This window comes from Nesoenas mayeri (assembly GCF_963082525.1).
Source record: "Nesoenas mayeri genome assembly, chromosome: 14".
NCBI lineage: Eukaryota > Metazoa > Chordata > Aves > Columbiformes > Columbidae > Nesoenas > Nesoenas mayeri.
In genome coordinates, this window is record NC_137556.1 from 15642982 (window position 1) to 15669227 (window position 26246).

General features: G+C 38.5%; 1 protein-coding gene across 1 annotated transcript in view; it reads left to right on the forward strand.

Annotated features, from left to right (window-relative positions):
- The window catches only part of LCP2 (lymphocyte cytosolic protein 2), a 30717-nt gene extending 4950 nt beyond the window's left edge, over positions 1-25767 (forward strand). The window contains exons 3-21 of the mRNA XM_080353558.1: positions 1882-1928; positions 8406-8474; positions 9375-9406; positions 10205-10239; positions 11613-11817; positions 12532-12632; positions 13769-13838; positions 14050-14133; positions 14916-14941; positions 15029-15048; positions 15155-15259; positions 16132-16162; positions 16874-16886; positions 18070-18190; positions 20298-20347; positions 21112-21212; positions 22036-22113; positions 23173-23328; positions 24034-25767. Coding sequence (XP_080209684.1) covers positions 1882-1928; positions 8406-8474; positions 9375-9406; positions 10205-10239; positions 11613-11817; positions 12532-12632; positions 13769-13838; positions 14050-14133; positions 14916-14941; positions 15029-15048; positions 15155-15259; positions 16132-16162; positions 16874-16886; positions 18070-18190; positions 20298-20347; positions 21112-21212; positions 22036-22113; positions 23173-23328; positions 24034-24156 — 1467 coding nt within the window. The 3' untranslated portion in view covers positions 24157-25767. The remainder of the gene's footprint in view (positions 1-1881; positions 1929-8405; positions 8475-9374; positions 9407-10204; positions 10240-11612; positions 11818-12531; positions 12633-13768; positions 13839-14049; positions 14134-14915; positions 14942-15028; positions 15049-15154; positions 15260-16131; positions 16163-16873; positions 16887-18069; positions 18191-20297; positions 20348-21111; positions 21213-22035; positions 22114-23172; positions 23329-24033) is intronic.
- The last annotated feature ends 479 nt before the right edge of the window (positions 25768-26246 follow it).

The following is a 26246-nucleotide window of genomic DNA, read 5'->3' on the forward strand; positions in this document are numbered from 1 at the left end:
AAAAAGAATCTAATTTGTCACTAAATCCTGCAGAACATTTCCACAAAGGGAGGATATGTGCTAGAAAACACATATAGGATTTGTTCTGCCTCCAAAATCATTGATAGGGTTATGAACCAAAGTGTAATTGGGAAGTTGTTATTGTTGGTGGTAAGAAAGACTGAAAGAACCAGCTTATCATTCGTGTTCCAGTGGGGCGTTGCAAAGCTTGTGGTTAACTAAACAAAACACTTTCTCAAGAGTTGTTGTAATGCACTAATCTGTCCTAAACTTGGAGTTGCATGTGATGGAAGAAGAGAGGGGCCGACTGTGCAGGAGCAGCAGGAAAGCTCTGCAGACTCTGCACATCTCAGCTCAGGAGGAATCTGCAACCCAATTGCCATGTCATGGGTGAAGGAGGAAAAACCTCTCCTCTTCATCCCAATTTCTACAAAGATTTTTGTTAGGCTTCCAATGCTGCTCTTAAGTTCAAGGAGTTTTCAAGCTACATCTCCACTAAAACACGTGATTTTACATCTACTGTTGTGTTACAGATAAGGTTCAGCACAAAACTCTGCTCCAGGAAATGGTGCACTATTTTAAAATTCACAGTTTTACCCTGAAACTTTGCAGTCATGCACAACTTTGCCTAATTTCAACATGCAAACATGAAGGAATTCAAGATATCTGCAGTCACTTAAATACTATATTTTTAGCTGTACTAAAAAGATGCAAAACAAAACCAGCCTAAAATTGGAATCTATGGTAGAATTTTGCCTTGACTACCAGGAGCAGCCCTTTACAAAGGACATTTCATTGCACATTGCTTTAAAATCAGAAATGATTAAAAATATTTGAGCTATTGTCATTTTGTATTTCCTGTGGAAAGCATAAATGTGGAATTGCCAGGAAGAACGCCACTGGTGCGGGTTTCCAGCAGCACATGCGCGTCCTGCTGAGCTCACGCCCATCAGCTGTAGCACATGATGTGACCACGATGTAGATCTCAATTAATTGTTTGAAACTGTCCACTGAGACAAATTAGAGTTTCTCAAGACTTCTTTAATAATAAATACGAGAGGATGTGTTTTCCTGTATGCCAAGTGATGGCAATGTACAAGTGAAAAACAATATCTAGAAAGCAAGAGAATGAAAAGAGGAAAAAAAAAGAACACTTAAAAATACTTCTGCAATTTCTTGGTTTACTGTCTGTTCACCTGCCTCAGCTTAACTATTCTGACAACCTCTAGGGAGGAAGCAGTTGCAGAAGAGGGTTTTATTTCCAGTTCTTTTGAGAAGCAGAGCAGGAATGGATTTTAACCTTGCCTGTCAGCCCATGTGACAATATAACACCAATAAAGAACAGGATTGGAACCCAAATCTGAAAAGTAAATGACTTGACTTCAACGTTGCACGGAGTTCCATTGGCTTGAAATTAATACTAGAAGTGTGGCTTATCTGCTGGTAAATAAATTACCCCAGTTCTCAACTGGTAAGAACTGTTTAGGACTTTACCTCTCTTGATGATCATCTTAACAGACTGTCATTCAAACAGTCCAGCTACAGGAATACTTCTCTTTGATATTAGATGTGATAATTTTACCCGAGTCCTTTGTGCGTAAACAGATACACATGGTGTGTGTTAACCTTCTAGCTAGTTTAATACAGTTGGCAGCAATATGAAGTAAGCACCAACATCCAGAAAAAGCAGAGAGAGGATTTTTTTATGCAAATGGGTTCACTCCTGTCATGTACCGTGAGCTGGCAGGCTGTTATCCTGCATTGCTTCTCTTTGCGCTTCACATTCCTATCAGTTGAAATTTCACACCGCATTTTGAATATGCAAACTTCTGTAAGTCACATGGACAATTCTGTGATATATACCTTGTGCTTCCTTTTCAGAACATGTCTGAAAATGATATTCAGAAATTTCCCAAACTCAGAGTGCCGTAAGTAAAGCCAAGCCAATTTAACATTAAAAATTGCCTCAGCTGCTCTGCAGTGAAAACACGGCTGTTTGTTTGTTGCTCGTTTTCCAGTTCCTGGCTCACTCCCTCTGTGCATATTTTGATTTTGCTACAGGAGGTACAGTCTGCTTTGCTTTTTCTGAGGCAACAGAGCTTGTGTAAGATGTTTTGGTGAAGCTAAGAATACTGACAAATTTTGAAATACCTGTGTGGTGTGTCACATTCGTGCACTCAGGGGTGAGCTGGTAGTAGATCCGAGGGCAGGATCAGATATGATCTCCATTGGATCAGATATGCAAGGACTTGAACTTGAAAGCCTCAGACAGGACATGTTTCTTAAGGTCATATCTATATTTTCACATAATAAAATTCCCAATAATAGGGATTGGTGGCATATGATGTGTTAGTAAGGGGGCCCATTTTGACCTTACTGTCCATTAAAAGCAACCTTTAGCTATGGTTACCGAGACTGAGGGACTGGCATTACACCAGGTTGTCTGTGAAAACCTCATTTTGCCATACTGTAAAACATACTGCTTGTATTTCTCTGATAATTTGTTCCTCCTTAACCAACCTTTGGCAAAATTGCCTTGTGTTCTCCTTGTCCGAACTTCTAATTTTGAGAACACACATATAAGAGACACTAATGTCATAGACAAACAGTTAAAATGAAATCTAAAAATGTGGAGTTGCTCCTGTCTCCTTGTCTAATCTATTTATATCTCAAAAATATTTTGAAAATTCAATTTTCACAGTCCACTTACCTTGTAACGCTCTAGCAGAAAGTGAAGGACCTTTTCTAGTCAGGTCTTCTGGGTTTCTCAACAAGAGAAGTCGAAATCAGGAGCTTTGAAAGAAGAGTGAGGATTGGTATAAAGCTTGAAGAACTGAAAAAATAAGTAAAATAATACATCTGAATGAAAATTCTGAAACTAATGCCCTTGTTTTCAGCTTTCTCCACAATTACAAACAGGGAAACAATTCACTGGAATATTGTGCCTATATATGGAAAAAGGTTGGTGTGATGAGGGGTCTTCCATGTAATTAATGCCACTGTCTAAAATGAAAATTCAGAGCTTTAATAGGAAAGAAAAATAAAATATCACCAACCAACCAACACCAAAATAAATGAACAAACAACAAAAAAGCCTACAAACACCAGCAAAACCAAACAGAATACATTTCATGGGTGGAAAAACCTGACTTTTTTACTTTTAACATTAATTTCATTGCTTCAGAATCTCCATGCTCTCACCAAAATGGAAAGGTTTTGCTGTTGACTTCTACTAGAACACATTCACGCCTTACTTTTATATCATAATGCAAACCTCACCTAGTAGGAAGAGATTTTCTAGCAGCTGAAATACACATAAATATATTGTCTTTATAGTGCCTGATACTTAACAACAGTGCAAAAATCTGAGCATATTCTGTAAAAATGCTTTATATAAATAGCAAGTGCCACGCTTACAGCATTGGTCAGTGGAATGAATACAAAGTACATATGATTCTCCATGGTTCTCCGGTAACTTTAGCAGGGTTACGCTGACCTACATGTATTGAGAACAGAACCCAGCACTTGTAACTCTACAGGGTTTGCAAACCACAGCCTACATCCACACAGACCTCCTGCGCAGGCTCTGGTTTTACTAAATATATACGCTTGAGCAAATCTACTGATCGGATTTTAAATATAACTGTGTCATTACTTGGGGATGGTTCTGTGACTTTTACAAGAATCTTTAAGTGTCTAAATAGGTGGCAGTTGTCATTGCAAAGCCACTTCTGAAAGGAATAAAAACCCACACAAACTTCTGTTATTATTGACAGAATTATTATTTTGAAAACTAATCTCTACGAGTCATGTTACAGGTGCATATCTTAATTAATCTTTTTTTTTGGCTTATTTTTAAATACCAAAAATGGATTTAAACACTATTTGGAAAACTGAAATACTTCATAAAGTCTTTAAAACTCTCCACTAAACGGGCTCTTTACTGAAAACTTTGCTAAAAATTTACGTGAGGCATCCGGACGGCCCTGCAAGTTTTATTCTGGCTACTGTTTTGTAGGTGGAAGGGTTAATGGACAGTAAGTCTGCACAGGATCCGCTGCAAAGGCCAGTGCAAAGGCCACTCAGAGACTTCCTGAGGGGTCATAACAAACTCCACATCCACCCACCTCAGTAGGGGTCACCACCCAACTTTCTCCTATGCCTGGCAAAGACACTGAGGTCTCGTACACATGGTGACCTTCAGTGGCACGATTAAGGAAATCTATTCCACAGGGAGGTTGTGGAGTCTCCTTCTCTGCAGACATTCCAACCCGCCTGGACACCTTCCTGTGTAACCTCATCTGGGTGTTCCTGCTCCATGGGGGAACTGGACTGGATGAGCTTTCCAGGTCCCTTCCAACCCCTGACATTCTGGGATTCTGTGATGTCTATTGGGGCCTTATCTCTTGTGGAGGCTTGTGAGCACCAACCTTGTAATGGAGTATTTGAGAGGAGCAAACCCAAGAGTTGTCCTCATCTTTGAGCCATGCATGAAGCTGTACCAAACAGAGCATTAGACAACTGGAAACCCACAAGCCCTCCTTTCCTTGCAGTATCTAGGCATTTAAATAAACCTGCAAATTTGAAACTATTATTCTGTTTTGGGCTTCTCTGATACATATGAAGTTTCAACTCTCATTCAGAATATTTACCTTGATGATACTGTCACTCCTTGGAACCCTAAGACCTCACACGCTGCTATTAAAGCAATCATAGGGAGAAGTTGATAAAGCTTAATGCTAGGTTTTGATTTAACATGGAAGCCTTTCTTTCTTTCTGATTTATGTGCACAGTGGAACAAAAGGTCTTACTCAAGCACAAGGTCCCGAAGCAGAAGGCAGAGTAACAGCTCCACTTACCACTTCCCTGTCACTCCTTCCTTTAGACAAGAGGGAGGTGGGAAAAGTCACTTGGTCTTTGCCAGTTCTGTGTTGTAGTTGAAGTGCTCTGGGTGGACATAGGGAAGAGGGAGTAAAGAGAGGTTCTTGGGCTGGTTTAAAGCTCCATTTCCAAAGGCAGTGCTTGGACACACGCCGAGATTCAGGCACTTATTCAAGCTAGAGAGAAAATGCCACCACATAGTATTTCTACTTGAATATATATTAATAAATTTCTATTTGAAGATATAGAGTACCACCTTTAAATCACTAGGTAAAAGCTGACTTTTAAGAATATTAACCAATTAACCTGTAGTTGCAGTTCTATGAAAATTCTGTTCTGTTTCAGTGACCTATATAAATCTGCTAGGGCACTGATGAACTGGCTTGAAAATCTGATACTGCCTGATCACATGTGGTGGAACCGATACATTGGTCAAACAGGGAAGGGATATGGTATATTTTACACAGAGCAGACATTGAATATCTGTCTTAAGCACTAAATGAAACTCAGAACTAATGGCAAGGGTGTAATTAACATTTTGATAATAAATCTAATGAAACAAAAGGCCAATATACAGCTTAAGGGGCACAGGGAGAGTTTTCTTATTGCTCATTATCACTATTGGCAGTCACAGAAGGTCATAAAATTCATAGTTGTGGATAACAAATGTGAGTCTCGCAAAATACTTTAATGCACATTCACTAATTCAGAATTAATAAACAAGAAAAAGCAAATATCTCATTCAAAATAATGTTGGTGGTTGATCAATACCTGAACCATGATCTAAGCACTGAAGTTAGTCTTTGCCACTCTTATTGTTTGCCATCTTGAGATAAGATATTTCCAGGTTTTCAGGAAGCCAAGGTACTAATACAGGCCGTTGTTCCTTTGGCTGTCCTCAGGGGCAGCTTGCTGGCAAACCTGAGGTTTGAAATTTTCAACCTTGGTCAGAAAGCTGATGGTACTTGTGAAAATTTCCAGTAATAAACAGAGCATCATTGCACTAAAGCACATAATTGCATCTGCCATTTCGAGCGTGGCAGGTGTGCTGAGTTCTGAGCCTACAAATACGGCCCAGTCTGAAAGCCATTCTGCTTTCAGGAAAGCCCAAGTGCAAACGTAAGAATTAAGAAATCTGTGATGCCGTTCTCTTCTGTAAAGGCATGGCTTGGGCAGGGGTGAACGTGTGCACACTCTCTCAGATGGCACACTAAAGGTTGTTGAAAGGTTTAGAACATTTCTAATATTCAGGCAGTTTCAAAGCCAACATAACAGTGTTGCATCTGCCCAGCAGACTTTTCTCAAAGGCCAAACCCAAAGACTGCATCACAAACTGTGCTCTTGACACTATGCAATTATACAACTTCCTGGCTCTAGAGGACTTTGCCTTCCACCCCACTCACCTATCTGGAGTCCTTTATTGCAATGCAGGTAGAATGGATTCTAATCATGACAACAATATCTGCAGTTAGCAAAGAAACGCCACTTTTGGATTGCTGCTTTGGGGGTTGGTTGTGTGGTGGTGTTTCTTTATATTTTTATTTTCGACTTCCTGCCAGTTTTGAGCTGAGCGTCTGGTGGAGGCGGTAGAAAGAGAAGTCTGAGTAACATTTTCTGCAAGTGCTGTTGCCTTATCCTCTCCTATCATCCACTCCCACAGTGCAGAGAGCAGTGTGGTTTGGGCACTTCCTTCCTCACATGACTACAGACTCGGCTGCACCGACCTTCTGTGATCATGTTCCTTGTAAAGCGTTACCATTCTAAACTTTGCTTTCTTCTAATAACCCCTCTGAGCCACTGGTTTGAAGCACTTCAAATAAGCTTGAAGATTAGACCTTGCATTTTAAGCAGTAAATGATTAAATTTTTTGGCAGCAAGATAAGATGAGCAACCGTTTCAGTTTTTCCTCAAAAACCAATTGGTGTAAATTTTCATAGGGGCCAGCCTAGTTTTACTCCAGAAAACTTCTACTGGTGTCTCAATCACACCCAAGGAAGTCTGAACTAAAAAATCAGCTCTGAACCCAGCGATCTTCATAACTGAAAACAAACACAAAATCACAGAAGATCTTTCCTCTACCTCTTCTACAGCAGCGAATAAGCCACACATGAGCTCTGTAATCTCAACCAAAGAGCTGCTGTGTGCAGTTCAGCCCGAACATTTCCTGATGTTTGGCGTGGAACTGATGATTCACACAGCAGCCGCCTTATCGCTTCGCAGCAGAAGGAAATTTCTTGTGCAGGGGAGTGTTGATTGCATGGGAAAGAAGAGCAAGAGGAGTCCTATGTCTATCACTTGGCATTTTTGTTGCTTTATACAATTTGCTTAGGTAACGATGTCAGATCTAGACAGCTGTAATCCTTCTCAAATTATTGACATTTGCGCACATGCTTATTTCAAAAGCGGCAAGTATGACAGTATTTGTTTCAAATCAGCAAATTCCAAAGCACTGTCTTAAAAAAGAAGAAAAAAACCTAAAAATATTTTTCCTCTGCCTTTCTATTTACATACTTGGATCCTTACATATCCTCAGCTTCAAATTACCCATCTTCATCCTGTTCAGACAGCACAACCATACTGATCAGAAATTGCTTGTTATCCGATACTTGCTGGCAGCCTAATCTGTCCCCATAGCACTTTCCATAATCAAATAGAGCTTTGAATTTATCTCTTAATCGGAATGACAGTCAGGTAGGTATCAGGAAAGTAGCAAGGGCAAGAGAAGGGATATTCAAAGTGTGAAAAAGATTTTCAGCATGGTTCAAGATCAAAAAACTGGTATGTTAAAAGACATGAAAGGAGAAGAAAAACAAAACTGAGTGTTAACTGCCTGCCCACAAACAGATTTTATAATACTGATACAAAGCTTGATTGATGAGTTTTAAGATGTATGGAAAAGAATTCAGCAAAGAGTAAAGCTAAGATTTTACAGAATTTAAAACCTGAGATAACAGACATGTTGAGTTCCTGATTTTTTTTTTTTTGCACTACCTTTATTTCCAAAATTGCTGTCTCTGGTAGACCTAAATAACATACGCTAGCAGTAAAGTGGGATGTTTTTAACCAGCTGTATGTAACCAATTTGCTTTGGTTCCCACAGGACTTTCTTGGTGGGACCTTTCCTCAAAAAGAAATAATGAGAATTAAGAATCAGAACTTGACTCATCCTAGGTTTTCTTCGAAACAAAATCACCATTACTTAAAGCAGTATTCAAATCCGTCATGTCTACCAGACCCAAAGCTTTTAAGGCTTGCTGGGATTCAAGTTAATTTTTAAACTTGATCCAACAATATGTGGTTTTATCTATGTAAAAATGTCAGGGAGATATACTCACTGACAGTGAGATATACTACAGTGCAACTCTGCAATAAGATGAGAAGTTCAATATTCTTACCACACAGTAAATAATAATTCTGAATCACTAGATTTAATTCAGCAAATAATGAGGGAAAGCAGCTAAGAAAATTACTGACAAGTTTTAAGGAGTTTTTTAGAAACTATTTTTTGTGTTTCTTTTAAATAGAATTGTGAGTAAATTAAGTCAAGAAATAAACAGAAATGAAGGGAGGCTCTCATCTTTCCTTCAAAAATGGTAAGTAAAACAATTCAGCTCTCTTTTTCAAACCTTTCAGATATAGATTTTCTGGACTGTTTTCCATTCCATCAATAATACCTGGGTCAGAGGGACAGCCTGGAAATTAGATAAAATAAAGTTCTGTTTTGTTACTGTTATGTGTTAAGAGTAGCAAAGCCTGAGCCCATGGACACTCTAGATACTTCTGCCATGTCCAGAACCAAGCAACATATACATCTCACAAAATATTCCACCTCAGTAAATTAATCTTTAGGAATGCTATAGAGCCCAGACACATTACTGCATCAATAAATCATCATCAATGCATTTCACAGACCTATACATTGTTACACTTTTAATACTTTACAACTTAGCATTGAATATAATATTCTTGCAATAGGAAAAGAGCAAAAATTGTAAGAACATTCCATGAGAAAAGAAAGATTTGTATTAATTTGCAAGGAAAATCTAAGCGTAGTCTACATAACATGGTTTTACATCACCTGATAACAATTTTACACCTTTGCATTGAGTTCAAAACTAGAATTGAAAACCATAAAAATACTTATCAAACCTACAAATATGTATGAACTCGACTTTCAGCAGCTTGAATGGAATTAGTAAAGGAAGTTTCTAAGTTCAGGACTGTGTCCCTAATACATTTATTTACTGAGCCACTTTCTTTCTAAATACTCAATGTCTCTGACTTGACTTTTTCTCAAGACAGTTTAGCTTACATTAGGATCCTGCATGTGAAATGTGACATAGTGTGTTTTTGACAGTTGGGGCAAAATTAACCTTACCTATATAAACTTCATTCTACTGTTAAAGTTTCACCTTTATTGACAATAGATTTCAGTATGCTTCAAACATTTAAGAATTGCAAATGAAAATAATTCATTTGTATCTTTGTTATAGGGGCCAATCACAAAAATGTCCTGAAAATACGGGTAAGTGGCAGATAGTCTCTAACAAGAAAATGTATTAAAAAATGTTAACATGTTAATCGTTGCAGGGTGGAGTAAAGGGGTGGGGAGTGTAACGCAAACCAACAAATAAGAAAAGATCAGAGCACAAAGAAGTTGCAAAAAGAATAGAGAGTGATTACAGGAGAACAAGCAAGAAAAAATAGTTTTAAAATAGAAAAGATGCTAAAGAAAGGCAAGAACAGAGACATTAACATAAGCATCCCCACACTCCCTTTCTTTAACCCAATATATGGTATTAGTGCTTATATATTTCTGTTCCAACACCTCTGCCCCTTGCCCCTACTTGTAGCAGTGCCCTGTATTAGAGATGTGCATGTCGAGGTGCCTACCATCTTCTGAATTTTTATTTCATTTAGTTGCTTAATAGACCATGAGCACTTAGAACTTCTGCAAGCTACCATGTTCCCGCAGTCCTACTGAATTTAAAAAAACTATTGATATGAAAGCTAAAATAATGTTAAAAAAAAAAAGAGATAAGAAATTGGTGCTCATTCTGAAAGCATTCTACATCAAATCATATTTAAAAATGGAAGTGTAGGACAAACCTGAAGAGACAGCACATATATCATCTCGCACAAGGATAGCTATATTCTTAGTTCTGAATCAGAATAATATTCGTAGTACCTACCTTGTTCCTGTGACAAAATATTGTGGTTTACAGCTGGTCTGGGATGTGTTGTGTCCTTCTTTGTCAAGTTATATCTTGATAGTTTGAAGTTGCACAAGCTAAGAAGCCTGTGGTTATGCTTCTTTACACAGGATTCAATCAAGAAGATGGTGGCTGGTCTTCATTTGTGAGTATCGGGTTTAACAAAACCTATGGGTTGAATGGATTACCTCTTTTGTAAGGTCTCTCATTCCTTGTGTTATCTACTTGGGCAGCACTGATGGAGTGAGCGGTGAGAGGGGCTGTTAGGATGAGGAGAAAGAAGCAGGACCATTCATGGTTGGAGCAGCTGAATAAAGATTTCTTCCCTGAGAAAAGGGTCTCCCTGGTGACACAAGGCAGAGCTCAGCAGGGCAGTGCTGCCGTCCTGCAGCAGAGTCACGCAGAAGCTCACAGCCTATGGCCAGGTCTCTGCAGAACCAGAGCTGAATTTTATATACCCGTTTCAAGCTCTGAAAAGAGGTGGCGAGCAAAGGAAAGGTTGCTATGTTATCCACTGGCAAATTCTTGCTGTTTTATTCTCTCGAGTTGCTGTGTTGAAGAATCTAACTTTTCAAAGCCAGCTAGACTGCAGAAGTTCCTTTTGCCTTTCAGCATAGAAAATGCATTGATGAATGTCATTAGATGAAGCACAGACAACTCAGGTAGCTAAATGAATAATCTAACTGACACACAGCCAGGGTTTATGGAGATCTCTTACACTGACCAGTGAAAATGGGGTTTTTTTTTAAAAAAATGAGGGATTTTTGAAAAAAAATGAGGGATTTTTGAAAAAACACTGGCTACTAAGTTTGCAGGAGATTGGCTGCTATTTTAGAAGCACAAAAGGTGAAAGTAACCACTTATAGAGCACCTGGGCTCTGTGTCAATGCAGAGCTAGTCTGGAACTTTCAGCCAAGATACCAATGACAAATTGAATATTCCTTTTCTTCTGAGCCTTGGAAGACTGCACAGAAGATGTGGCAATGACCATTACCCTATTTTCACTGTGATCTTATTAGGTCCTGCAAGTTGTATGATGCTATTTTGGCTCTGGTCAGTGGAGAACACCAGGACTCATATAAAAGACTTGATTTTTTCTGAAGCATTTTTAAAAAGTTGAGTTGCAGGCTGTAGCATACATACTATTAACTACAAATGAATACCAACAGGCATAAACTGCTGCTCCAGTGTGTTTCTAGGAGGCACTGATTTGTTTGCTGGTGCTTTGCCTGTCACCTAAAACAAAAGCACTGTGCATTTCAGTAAACAATAACCTTATTTTAACCTTCCACTGCAGTGACTGTTATAAAATGATACTTGTTCCCTTTCTTAAGCTGTTGAGTGCTGTCTGCATTAATAAAATGCTGCCTCCTTTCCCCATTTTATTTCAACTGACAATTTTTTCACTCAAACTGGTTGTAAAAAAACTCAGTATCTTCCAGCGAAAGGTGACAAGGAAACTGCACGGCAGTGTTTAGGATCCTGTTACAGCATCCATCTTTTCTGTACATTTGCCAGGATGAAGAAGATGATGATGACTACGAAAGCCCTGATGATGACCAGGAAAAGGAAGACGAGGCTGACTATGAATCACCCACAGAAGAACCTGAGGAAGCAGAACATGACAGTGATGGCTATGAGCCACCTCCATCCAATAATGATGAAGCACACCACAATGTCATATTTCCTGCCAAGTCCCTGGCAAACAACACAGACTATATAGGTAATTACTAAAAATTAAGTGTTATTATTTTTTGGTAAATGATATTATCACACATTATCAGCCACATTTTAGGTGGCTGGTAATGGATGATATTTTTTTCCTTTAAGTGTAGTTCATGAATAAGATTTAGTGACACAGGCTTATTGCATGTTGGTGGCTTTGTGACTTTTAAAGCTAAATTTCCTACTTCGGACAAGCTCTGTTGGGTTAAAGATTAGCTTTGTGTGATGTGTGCATTATTTGGCCTTTGGTTTGAATCTGCATGACATTAAACACGTGCATACTGTATTATTAGTAGTGCACCTTTGAACAGAGCAAGTTGTCACAACAGTCGCGAAAAACTCTAGTAAAAATTCGGAAGAGATTGGCTTTCTCTGCCTGTTGTTTTTTAATGCCTGGTTCTCCAGCAGCCTGCAGGTGTGGAGTCCAAACCTGCCCATTGGCCTGGCTGGTGTTTCACGCAGTCACTGCAGCAGTGAAAACAGTGTGTGCCAACATATGGAGTCACCTCACCCCCAAAGGGATGAGCCTGTAACTCCCAAAACAACACTGATCATAAAGCAACTGTCATTATGTTCTAAAACAATGTCTTTATGACATACTAACTTACCTATGCAGGTTATTGCAAGGGCTCTTTTTCATAAGGATCTGATGAGAATAAAATAACCGAATGCTTTGTGTAGTTGTTTACTTTGGGATTTTTGTTTCCTTTAGACAGACCTCCATCAACCAGATCACCACACCAGCCTCCAGTGCCACCCCAGCGACCTGGTCCATCCCCAGTACCACCCTCATTTGGGGGAAGAGGTGCTTCTGTATGTTTCTGTCTTAATATTTCACCTATTTCCTTTGCCATAACCTCCTTAGAAGTCCAAGTGTAATACTGTTTTTATACAGATAGAGTATATAGAGGAAGAATTTCAGCCATCAAAATAGATTAGAACTCTGTTCCAGAGTGGCCGGCCATTTTTTCATGAAACAATTAAATTTCATGGGAAAAATATATTATTTCACATTACTTAGCTGGAAATTTGTGAATGCTTCTCCACTATAAATAATAGATTTTGATAAATCCCTCTTTGTTTCTTTAATGATATTTGTAAAAAATATCCAAGCTATACTTCTAGCAATTGTCCAGTTGAATTAAGATCACATAAAATGATAAGGGACTGTATGAGAACCCTAATGACCCAGACTTTTTTCCTTTTTTTGGTCCTGTGAATATTTCAAAACCAAAAGCTATGGTGCTGTTTACAGCTGGCACTATAGGTTCACTGTAGGCCAGAAGAGCTGCACATTCAATCTACCCATGTGCACATGTAAAGGTAATTTTAGGATGACAGAGGGACTTTTGGTGTGACCCAGTGTCACAGTCTATGTAAATAAACCACATAGAACTCTTAGGTGCCATGAGCTCTCTTTGGAATAAGAAGGGACATTGGGTGGCATTTGTCTGGAGAGTGTAGGTTTAGATGCAGCTGCTGACAACACAATGCTGTTTGACCCCAGCTCTCCCAGTAACGAAGAAAGTCCTTTCTCCCCCTGCCTCAAGCAACAACACAGACAATACATATTTGTCAACTTCAATTTTACATCCACTAACTTCAATATCACTTTTCAAAATTAACACCTGCTGCACTGAAGGGGCAAAGATACAACAGCATTGTTGAAGCTCCTGTTGCTTTCCTTTGACAATACTCATGCCCTCCCCAAAGATAACATCCCACTAGAGTATTCCCTGTGAGACAAAAGAGAGGCAATTCTGCATCGAACAAAAGAACACATATGCAGCTCACTCTTGAGGAGCGCTAATGGCTTCTGTCCTTCTTGCGTTGGACAGAGCCCTAACTCCTGTGCTGAGACAGAGACAGATGTGGTGCAGTGCGGTTAATATGCTAAAATTAAAACAGGTGAAGACACACTTTAACCACATGTAAAATATTTGTTTCAGCTGCCAGCTTTTCCTCCTGCACCAAGCAACAATGACTTGAGTAGAGACAGAAATATCAAGCCTTTGAAACGTAAGTCCAGCTGGTTTTCTCGTTGTAAAGCTCTTGCCACAGGCTGGGTAGCGCTTCACTGTTGCCTTTATCTCCTCAGTTCCACTCCCTTCTACTATTTATACAGATGCCTCACTTGTTATTCTAAGAAGTAACACCAGTGCATGGCTATGCAACATAAAGATATATTGACCTATACCAGCAAATTATCTCACACAGCTTTTGTGTTTAGCCACAGCTCCTTCCATAGACAGAAGCACAAAACCCCCTCTGGATCGCCTTGCTCCCCCATTCGAAAGAGAAAGCCTGGGATCAGGTCAGTATTTGCTTATGCTTATATCAATGGGGTTTTTATTAATCATTCAAAATTATCAGTTTGAATATCATTCATGCAAAAGAGCAGGCTCAAGCAAATGTACTGTAATCTGATCACACAGAAGGTGATCTGCTTATGGATAAATAATGGAAGCAGTATTCACAAGGTGAAAGAAATTGTATCTAGAATGTAGCAACCCTAGTTCAGGACTAGTTGAACAGAAAGACATCATGAGATCCCTGAGCAGTAAAGGTTTGATGTAATATTTAAGTGAATGAACAAGGGAATATTTAGTAGATAAAGGAAGAAATAACTCTTACATACAAAGCTAACAAAACTCTGCATACACTACTATATGTAATATGGCCTACAGATTTAAAAGAATGCTGAGAACTGAAAAAAAAACCCCAAAATGGCATTTGTTTTGGACTTGTAAACCACATTCTACAGAGGATCTAAAGAGACTATGATTTTTATTTATTGTCTAAACACTTTCATCTGGTACATAATGACATAAAAATATCCAGTAATTTGAAGCTGAATCATAGAAACTATGTAAAACCTGCCACTCTGAAAATTTTTAAATTCTCCTGTAATAAGAAATACTGCAATTTTGCAAAGCAAAAGTATTTTTCTGGCTTCCATCTCTGGAGGCTGAGCGCTTCAATCTGCAAAATTCAGTTCCAATGATATTCAAAACTTGTTTATTTCATAGAAATTTTAATGAAATATCTTAATTTTCTTTTTTTTTTTCTCTAAATGTAATATTTTAATATTTTCAGGGCGGAAGCCAGCCTTCCCTGAAAAGGTAAGGCCTTTGTTGTTTGGTGCTTATTAATGTTTTCAACCTATTGTGACACACACATTCTCTTAACTATTCCTTGTTGTTTTACAGCCTCTGACTTCGCAGCTAAGGTAAGAGTTTTGCCTTTGGAAATGAGACTCTCCATGCCCCTATTACCCAGATATTTTGTAATAAGCAGATTTTTGCCTTTATTTCATCATTTTGCTCCTGCTCTAGATCCCTGGGGGAACAACTAGCGATGATGCCAAAACCTCCTGTCCCACCCAGCGACAGATATGAAAGAGGCAATCCGTCTCAACTAAGGAAGCAAACCCCTGTAAAGTAAGTGTTCCTTTAATTGAAATGTAATTACAGTATAAATGAAATTTAAGAAAAATATGGATAAACAATACAGGATAGTATAATTTACTGCTACTGCATGACACTAGTGTCTGCAGATATCAAAGTTTTGCTTTATGAATATGTGAAAAATGTCTCTCTCCAGCCATATCCCAGCCACTACGTAGGGCATGACTCACTTCTAAGTTGCACAAAGATATATATTATCCATGCTTATTCCAGCAGATCAAGTTCTTGATCTAGTGAACATTCATGAATCCTATTGCTCTCTTTTTTAGGGTGGTAGGAAAAGGAAGCTTTACTTTCCTACCATTGATTTTACTAGTCTGCAGAACTCCTTAATATCAAAGAGCATTCTGTAGCAGAAGCAGCTCATTCTCTAGCATTTTGTAGATAACTTGTGGGATGGACAGTGTGACTGATCTTAAACAAACTAAGAAAGTAATTGAGATCTGCTAATCAGCCAGGATAATTTATCTGACAAACAAAGCCTTGGAAGGCTTGTTATGAGCTCCAACAGTGTTGCAAAGTACTACAAATGAGTTCAAGATTTGAAGTTTAATGTTTCATTATTGTAAAATCTTGTTTTAAGCTATAGTCTTATAATCAATTCATCAGACAAATTCCTTGTTGATAGATTCAAGATGGGCAAAGGACTAGCATAGCATCTTATATTATTAAATTCTAAAGTTAGAATTTTTATACATTTTTAATGAGGAAAAAATGTTTCTGCATTCATTTGGTCTGTAAAACTATAAATTCATGTCTTAGTTGAAAATACAGCCTAATGCACCCAAAGGGTATGAGCAATCATCCATCTCTGATTGTTGTTTTGTTTCTCTGTTTCATTTCAGGCAGGGTTGGCCACCACACAAAAAAAATGAAGTAAGTGTAGTCTCAAAGCAAATATTTAAATGTATAGGGGCTACAGTAAAATGAAGTACCTATATAAACTAATAATGCTGGAAAAGGTAAACTCGTTTCTTTTATCGGTCATAATAAATACTGATGGATCTTTTATAGCACATGGTTTCTTTTTAAACAGTTCTTCTACGTCAATCTCAGTTTCTTCCCTGAGTACTTCATATTTGACAACAGGAAGAGAAAAGCCAGATTTTGTTTAGGTTTGGGTTTTGTTTTGTTTAGGTTTGTTTGGGTTGGGTTTTGTTTGGTTGGGTTTTATTTGTTTGGTTGGTTTGGGGTTTTTTTTTGTTTGGTTTTGTTTGGCTTGTTTTCTTTCAGCTTAAGCTGACCTAAGGATTTCACTTTGAGCTGTCTCTGAGAGCCTACACTTACTGAAAGAACGGGGAAAGTTTACACCTCCTCAGAGTTTCTGACTACTATGAGTCCAGATCCATTCTGGGACATCCACCTCACAGCTTACTTGTAAATAATAGCTGCACCTTAATGAAGGAACCTAACTATTTGGTGTTGCATGAAGATAGAAACCCCAGCATTTTAGATAAAGTGACAGTATAGATACTAGGGTCCTGGTATACTCAAAATTCACCAAATTCCAGGTTTTTGTTTTGTAAAATATTCCTAAGAATTGTGCTATAACAAGTTACTAATATTTATTTTCTTTTGGCTCCCCAGGAGGAAGAAGAGAGTAAGTATTTCTACAGTGATTTTTAAAACTTAGTATTTCTTCATCATAGATCTGAAACAAACAAAACAAAACAAACACTTGTTTCTTTAGAGCCATTTCAAAAATGAGGGGGTATCTTGACAGGTTGTAGAATGCTTACAAAGGCCCTCACACAGATCTATATAGCAAAGCAAAGCTGCAAAATGCAGGAAATCACTAAGAGCTTCCCTCAGTCAGCCAGTTATAAGACAGCAGGATTTCTTATTTTGAATCGCATTACATTTTAGAGACATGTGATCTGCACACAGCATCAAACAGCTAGGCATGGAAACCAGGTATCCTCCCCGTTTTCAGCTTCAGTCAAAGCCTGCTGGTACTAGTCTTCTGTGTAATGTTATTTACTCTAAAGAACAGAAGCAAAACTTGTTTCATGCAATAATAGTCTTTATAAATTACTTCAAAATCCTGGTTCCTAAAATGAAGTAAGTTGGTAAAGTGATGCCATAAGAGAAGCAGAACGTTTGGTCAAGTCTCTACAAATTACTGGTGCCTCTAAGACTCAATAAAGAACAGGGCTATCTAAGCTGTGCAGAGCACAGTTAATCTGTTCTCCCCTTACCAGTAAATTGTGAGGACACTACTGAAATAAAATGTTTCATTTTATGCTGTTGTTTATGATGGTAGGGGAGAAATCTCACAAAGGAATGACATTCAAAAGGTAACCTCAAATACACTATTTAGAAGCAACGTAATGGAGAACAGACACATGGTTATGTACCACCTTCAGCTCTGCTGCAATTAAGGTCTCTGAATTGTGGCTTATCTGAAACAGAATGTAGAAAATGTAAATGTTGCTAAAGCCCGTTCTAGTTGATTTTTAATTTTAATACTTAATTTTAAGTTCTCAGTAACTAGTACATCAAACCGTTTATTAACAGTTTGGGCTGAGACCTTAAAGATCCCACCCCCCTGCCATGGGCAAGGACACCTCCCACTAGACCAGGTTGCTCCAAGCCCCATCCAACCTGCCCTTCAACACTTTCAGGGATGGGGCATCCACAGCTTCTGTGGGCGGCCTGTGCCAGGGCCTCAGCACCCTCACAGTGGAGACAATTTAATTAAACAGCAGCAATGTGACAGCATTTCTATCTCATTTAAGAATGTCACACATAAGTTTTAAGTTTCCTTCTCTTCCTCTCCACAGCCGCGCTCCCCAGACCAGTGCCACATCTGTCTCTGCCCCCCTACAGCTCCAACACATTCCCATCCAAATCTGTCAAGCCTCCACCTAAGCCAGGATCCAACAGTATGCCTGGTGCAGAAAGGTTTGTTTCACCCATTATTGTGTCGTTCCTTTTGGTTCTCAATGTCTTTGTGATTTAGCATATAATAAAATATACTAGGTTACAGGGTTCTCAGGCAAACACAAGGTAACTGCTTTAAGTAGTCCATTATTCTTCAGGCTATACCCTTGCCCCCACTGCATGCTATTTTGTATTGTTCCTGCTAATAAGGAGAATTCTTAACATAATTGGAGTTCTGTATTCAGTGAAGCAGATAGTGTATATCAGGTAACCAAAAAAATTCAAGTCTCTCAGGTTTATGCCAAGGAAGTATTTTAGGGCCTACGTGGCTCATTTGGGAAGAGATCATCTTCTCCTGCAAAACTACGCAGGATTTAAAAGGATTCTACACATTTTGGGAACGTAATTGCTAGAGCTGAGACTACCAATTGCCTCAAAACTAAAAAAATCCAGAACCTTAGTGGTCCAGAGTTGAATCTGAAAGAATTTCACCACCCTTTTACTGAATTTTGCTCTAATGTTTAATAAGTCCTGTTTAAAATTGTGAAACTTGCTTCAACTATGATTTCTTCTAGCTTCAGCTTCCAAATATTAGATAGTTATGTCTTCATTTGCTACATGGAAGAGCCCTTAATTAAATTTTGATGTCTGATGTAGTGTGCAACAGACTTAGCCTTTGATGAGTTAGAGTGGGCTCCTTGAGTCAAAGTCTGAATTACATTTTCTAATCTCTGTATTTTTAATAGCTCTTTGATGAATATCCCTCGTTTACCATCATCCTCTGGAGCTGCTGACACCCAAGTAGAACTAATATTGCAGTAGCAATAGCAAGGTCATATGCAAATGTGAACTATTCCTATGATGAACACTTCTGCTTACATTCAGTGTTGCCAAATTTTGCTATAGCAGAGGCGCACATTTGGCTGATTCTCCCCCATGAATAACAAGCCTTGATAGGGTGTTTCTGTTCTGCAAATATAATTAACATGTTCATCCCAGAGCTTTTTGTACAGTTCATTTAAGCAACAGAGAAATACGAACTGTAAAGGGAAAGCATGCAGGCAGTTTGTTCCTGATTAGTTGCAGAAATAATAATTTTTTTTAAAAATGAAGATTGGGACTTTTCTTTTTAAGAAGTTTCAGATGTGGGTTGTGGGATCAGGGCATAAGAGAAAATTGTAGATTTTCTAATGCAAAGTGGAAGAATGAACAAAGGAGGGAAAGTAAACTAAGCCTAGGCACACTGAAGTGTTACGGTGCGGTGGGTGTGAGCTCTATGCCACTGTCAGCTCAGAGCTCGCAGAGGCACAGAGCGGCTGAGGTTGGCAGAGACCTCTGGATGCCATCGGGTCCAACCCCCCTGCTCAAGCAAGGTCACCAGAGCAGGCTGCCCAGCACCATATCCAGACGTCTTCTGAATGTCTCCAGGAATGGAGACTCCACAAACTTTCTCAGCAACCTGCTCCAATTGTCAGTCACCCTCGCAGTAAAAAAGTGTTTCCTGATGTCCCTGGGCACCACTGAAAAGAGATTCCTCCTGAGAATTCTCTTTTCCAGGCTAAACAGTCCCTGCTCCCACAGCCTTGCCTCATGTGTGGGATGCTCCAGTCCATTATCATGTTAGTGGCCCTTCACTGGACTCTTCCCAGTGCTTCCACATCCACAGTGGCAACATTACTGATGAAAAACTGCATTTTCATCAACAATGTTAAAGACGCCACAAGCAAAATGACCTTTTAAGCAGAACCCCGCAGAAAGAAACATCTAGCAAGCTGTTGGCTGTGCCCCCTGCTATAGGGGGATGCAGGGGTTGTTCCTTCTGAAAACACAACAAGCTGCAGTGGTTTCTGCATTTCTGCTGATACAGGGGGCTTGTTGGCCCATCATTGATTCCCTCTAACTTATTCCCAGACAATGAGCTTCAAGTAAACTGAATGGTGGATCTATTTATATAAAAAGAAGGAAAGAAAACAAAAATAAGAAAAAGAAGGCTCTCCTGATCTCTCATAGGTCTCAAGAGGATCTCACATTCTGAAAAGCAGGCACAAAGTCCAGATCAATTCTTCAGAGCACAGAAATGTCATATAGTCATGTTGCATTTATACTGACTATTTTTTTTTTGTAACAGTGCTAGAAACCTGTCTTCAACTGGCTCACTCCCACCACGCTTACATCTAGGTTTGTATCCTGCATTGCTTGTACCAAAAGTGACTGAAGGTTGAAAGATAGTTTTGATGCAGTTAATATATATACATATAAATAATTTTCTTTTTTTAAAGGATGTTTCTGGTTGGGCTGCGAAAAGAAAACTAGCAAGTTCCTGAAAGGCATCTTGTGTAACTTAGTCTCAATATAAGATGTTTTCTCCCATAAAGCTTGAGCTTACTGTCTGGTTAAACCATTGTCAAAACTTCATATAAGCATCTTTTTCAATGGATCTAATACTACTGAGAGCAGAGCAACAGTACCTGCAGGTCACTGTGGTATAACAATACTCTTGAAAAGGGAGAAAACACTTCCCATGTGAAATACGCTGTGCAATTATCTTGCAATAACAGGTGAAAAATCAAGGAAGCTTAGAAATCAACAGCTACCAGTGTCTTACAGTGACATGTTTTGGTGCCTACGTGCCCTCAACTGAGTCACTGTGTCACGCAAGCTATAAAAATGTAACCTCTGTTTCAAGTTCATCTCATTATAAGGAAACCTGAAATGCAAGATTTCGGTTAAAATCTCTGTGTACCACGTATGAATTTCTGTAAAGAACCTGGTTCTCTTACAGTAGCCTAAATCTGATTTCAAACCAATTCAAAGTATCTCAGTATCAGAGTGATATAAATGTTTCATGCCTCACAAAAGCAAGATTGTACACCATATATGCACTCCACAGGTGAAATTCTTTTGCTGGTCTTAACATTTTTTCCGCTTTCATATCTTTGAAGGCAACAGCAGATCCCCTTCGAGAGGCGCAGCTGATGCCAGACCTCCTTTGCCAGTTCCTAGCAGACAGACCATTCACCAAACGAACATGGAGGAAGATGAGGTACAAAAACATTACAAGCATTAGCCATAACTGCTCAAGACAGCAAATTTTCTGATTTCAAGAGAGACCGTTTTTCAAAGTTGTTTTTCTGGTTAGCAGTCACTGTCAGGAAGTTATAGGTGCTTTCAGTTTCCTTTTCGGTGTCAAACCTTAGTGCCTTATTTTGTTTTCACCGAGAAAAACAATAACAAAAAAAAAAGTAGAAATATAATAATAAGAGAAATACTTGTTTGCTGGATTACTTGTTTTGCACAATTGCCTTCAAGCAGCATTACGGATTCAGTTTTTCCACAGAACCTTGGGGGGTAAAGAATTCCTGTCCTTTAAGTGCACTTTTGTTTCACCCACTCCTGGTGACAACACTGCAACTGCAACCACAAATGGTATTTTCACAGGAAGTCTGCATTTTTGTCTCAGATGATAGTTGAAAAATAAAACATAATTAAATTAAAAAACCCAGAGAAATGAAAGCAAAGGATGCTAGTGCCTCAAGCAGACAAGAGAGAAATATAACTTAAAATCTATCTTTTACTTAAAATGTTTGGAAATATCCATTTTCCTAGCTTACTTGCAGACATATTATAGGTCTGTAATATTTTCAAATTTACCACAGCAAATAATTTAAAAATCATTTAGTGACACTTACTATACAGTAATATATACCAGTATGATCCCTGAAGCTCGAACATCCAGAGATTCTGCACATAAACCCAAATATCCCTCACATTCCAATTTCTCCCTACTTATTTGTCTGTTGTTAAGATCACAAGCTAATCCATTGACAGCTGACTTTCTCCTTTATCCTCTCTCACAACAACCACAGGACTCGCTCAATGCTGAGTGGTACGTTGCTTATGTTAGCCGGCCAGAAGCAGAAGCAGCTCTTCGAAAAATAAACAAGGTACTATTTAAATGGTTGGTGATTCTTACAGCACCTCCTAGCTAGATGTCCCTGCAGTCCTATGGGAAGAGTGAAGGAAAATAACAAGGAAGGTTATAGCCTCAATATAGACACTCAGAGTGCGGGATTCACATCAAAGTTACACTCTAGTTTAACCCAGCCATGAAGGCTGTTGTTTTCCACAGTGCAAGAAAACAAATTCTGTGTCTCCAGAAAGCAGTTTCAGCTCACCTCCCTTAGGAAGAGTGACTTTTCACTGAAATAGTTCTGTCGCCAATGAGGAATTTGTTGCAAATTCCGAATTTGAGATAGTTTGGACTAGATGAGATGAATCCCACCCTTTTCTAGGCCACATTTACCAGCAAAATGAAGTACAGATTCAAACAGTTGAAACCCAGGCTTAACTGTGCATGTGGAGATAAACCAAACTGTATCTCACCACTGTGGGAAATATGATTACTTTGCAGTGATTCACAGAACATGCACTGAGCTGAAGATGACATGTACAGCATTTCAATGGCTTGTCCTAAGGTCCAGCTTACGAGATCCCATTCAATGCCTTTGAAAACACTTATTAAAACATATCTGAAATGAAGAAAAGCAGAGAGACAGTGACAGAGACAGACAATATCACTGCCTTTGCCAAAATTACACAGACACTATCATTGTTTTAGGCTGTCTGTAAATAGATAACATAGGAATCTTGACTGGCACTTACCAGAAGTGAACTTCTCTTCTGGGCAAAGTGATGTGAGGTTTGGTCTTTGATATTTCACTCCCTCCTTTAGTGGAATCTCTCCCTCAGAGAGGGAATACCATTCCTCCCTTCCCTAAAAATCTGGATTTGTATCAGACAGGAAACTTTTAAGAAGCAAATTGAGAGACAAAACATTTGAGAAATGACCTAAACTTTTGAATAATTAAGTTTCTCTTGCCAGGAGGAAAGGTCTTTCAGAAAGAAAAAACATTTAAAAGCATGAGCGCTCTAGTTAAGGTTGTTATGTTGATCAAACCTAGAAGTGACATTTATTTCTCATCTTTCATTTTTTCATCTTTCAGGATGGAACTTTCTTGGTAAGAGACAGCTCAAGAAAAACCGTAACTCATCCATATGTACTGATGGTGTTGTACAGAGATAAAGTATACAACATCCAGATTCGTTACCAGGAGGAAAATCAAAAATATTTGTTAGGAACCGGCTTAAAAGGAAAAGAGGTATTCTGTGTTTTTCACACTATTTCCCTTCATCTTAAGGTATCACCTGTCTCATCCCTACCTGGCAACTGTTTCACTCCAGTGGAATTCTGCTTATTCCAGATAGAATATGTTACTGCTGGAAATAAAATCAGACTCTCCTGTTCACACTCAAGGAATGAAGGGATAGCCAAAGAAGATAGCTATTAGAAATCCATATACCTGGTCAGCAAATATCTGTTTACCACTGAGATACCAGATAAGGGAAATCCACACTGGAGAGCAAATCCATATCTGCCAACGTTACTGCTTTGCTCCCAGACAGCAGGTTTAGTTAGGCCCAGCATTACCGCACAGGATTGCCTGGCACTGGGCAGACTGGTCAGCACAGTTACTGTGGCTCTGACTGAGCCACAATTCTCTGAATTTAACAGTCACCTTTTGAACTTTCAAGTGTGATCATCGTGTCAGGCAGAACGACATCACGTATTAAACAGGCCAAGACTGCACAAGTTAATTACACTGCATTGCAGCAGGTCATACACACACTAGATTAACAGTTACTGAGCTCCTGATTATGGCAGGAATGAAAACAGCTGATCAGATAGTATTTACTGGACCCTTATAAGATATTTTTTTACAGTTTTTAAAAAACCTTTTGGTTTTGCTAACTACTTATATTTCTGACATTTTTTCTATAGCTGTCTATTTTTTTCCATTCCACAGGATTTTTCTTCTGTAGCAGATATCGTTGATTACTTCCAAAGAACACCTCTTCTTCTGATTGATGGAAAAGACAGAGGTTCCAGAAACCAGTGCATGTTAAAATACGCTGCAGGACATATTTAAATGAGACCTCAATGAAGATCACATGTAGTATTGAAGCCTACTGAAGTTTGTAAACTTCAGGATATTTCCTTTTTCAGCAAACTAAAATCATGAAGTAATTAAAAATCATTTTAATTTTAAGGAAAAATTACAATGTTATTTTAAAATTATGTCAGAAATGCAGTACTCTCTAAATCTGATTATCCTACAATGTGTTTATTACTGTCCACTAATCATACAGGACATGAGAAATTTTTATCTTCCAACATATCAGTATCTTCCTGAAATTATTTCCCGACCAAATTAGAGGAGCCAGAAATAAATATCAATGCAAGTCTGTGCTTTCAGATGAGAAAGAAAAAACAATCAGTAAGCTGTTTTTCAGATCAGAACTGCAGCAGCAATTATATTTCAAGTGATACAGAATAGCCCAAATCCTTGGCAATGTTGAGGAGTAGAAAAAGACAATAAAAGCCATTATTTTCCCACAATACACTTGCCAATGAAAAGACCCAGACTCCAACCTGGGCCCTAAAGACACCCAGGTTTCAATAACAACCCTGGATATGCAGCTGCCTGTCAAGATCTGTGTTTGTGTTATTTGGTCTATAGAAAAATAAAACATCTACAGATATCATGCTCTCTCTGCCATACCACTGACGAGTCTCTGATGGCGAGTCTTAGCCCAGAAATGGGAATGATGCATCTCCTAGGATCCTCTTGGCTCACTCAGAAACAAGCTTTTCTCCCTTAACACAGACCTCTCACCAGCTGTGCCTTTCTGACTTTAAATTAGGCAAGTACTTTTTTTTATAGGAGACACATCAACAAGATTATCATCATGTGCTTCTTAATTGGCAGAACACACCCAAATCTCCTAGAAAGCAGACAGACACCATCAGGTTAAACTTAGCTCCTCTTATACAACTGCTTTCTGGTTTTAATGTATTTTTTCAAGAAAAACACAATAACGTTCTCAGTTGTAAATTCTAAGTTGAAGCTGAGGACTACTGCAGCATACTGTATCAAGAGTTCTTCCCTCTCCTTTGTTAAGTGGCATTTATCCAACTCTTTGCCTTGGTTTTCTAATAACCTTTGTTTTCTGACAAGACCCTGGTTTGATAATTATGTTCGACTTTGTCACACTTCTTCTCCTTTAAAGCCATTAGTTTGTATATCACTTGAAACATCTGAGCCAAAATCCAAGGCAGAAAAATATCTTCCATATAATCTGCATAGCTTATCAGATGAGATAATCAGATTTCCTGAACAGTTTTACTTTAAATATGTTTCATAAATGTTATCTTCATTTCTAATATATTTATGTAGGGGCTGGAATTCAAACTTAGTGGATTTCGTTTCCATGCAACTTTGACTCAAAAAAAAAAAAAAGGTGAAAAATAAAATTTTAAAAGCTTTTCAGCTGATAAAACCTGTGTCTAGCCCAATATTTTTTAAAAGTTCAATACCAGTCTTCTGAGAGAAAAGTCAGTTAAAATGTATGTTTTTCAGAACATGCTAAAATTCAGAACAACCTCCACCATATTACCACTGACTCTGCGAGCTGGAGGCTGTAGTTCTACTCCATTACATTGCCCTGTAAAGCCAGATAACCCAGAAGTACCTCCTATGGAATTGTGTCCTATTTGTTGTAAATGGTCTCATCAGTGAAAGAGAAAGAAAATATGAACCACTATAACAAATTATAACAATGTATATTATTTTCAGCAGAGCAAATCTTGATTTGCTTATTCAGTTAAATAGATTTTGTATATGAATTAAAACACACCTCAACATTCAAACATGTCCACAAGTAAAGTACAATTGAATATTAACTGTCATGAACAACAAGAAAATACTGGCTACTCAGTTTTTGGACCAAGAAGAGTTCAGAACAGAGTATTTAGACCACTAACTCTTTCTTAGTTTTGTAGCTCAGTGCATTAGAAAGCCACAACAGAAACCAGAATGAAAGTACTTTTGGTTTTCCAGAAGTAATTTCTCTTCGGCCACCTTCCTCAGCAGCACTTTCAGAATGAGGAAGGCAGATGAAACGACAAGTTGCAGTTCCTCCTTCACTGACTGTTTCTTCTCCCATTTTCCGGAGCACA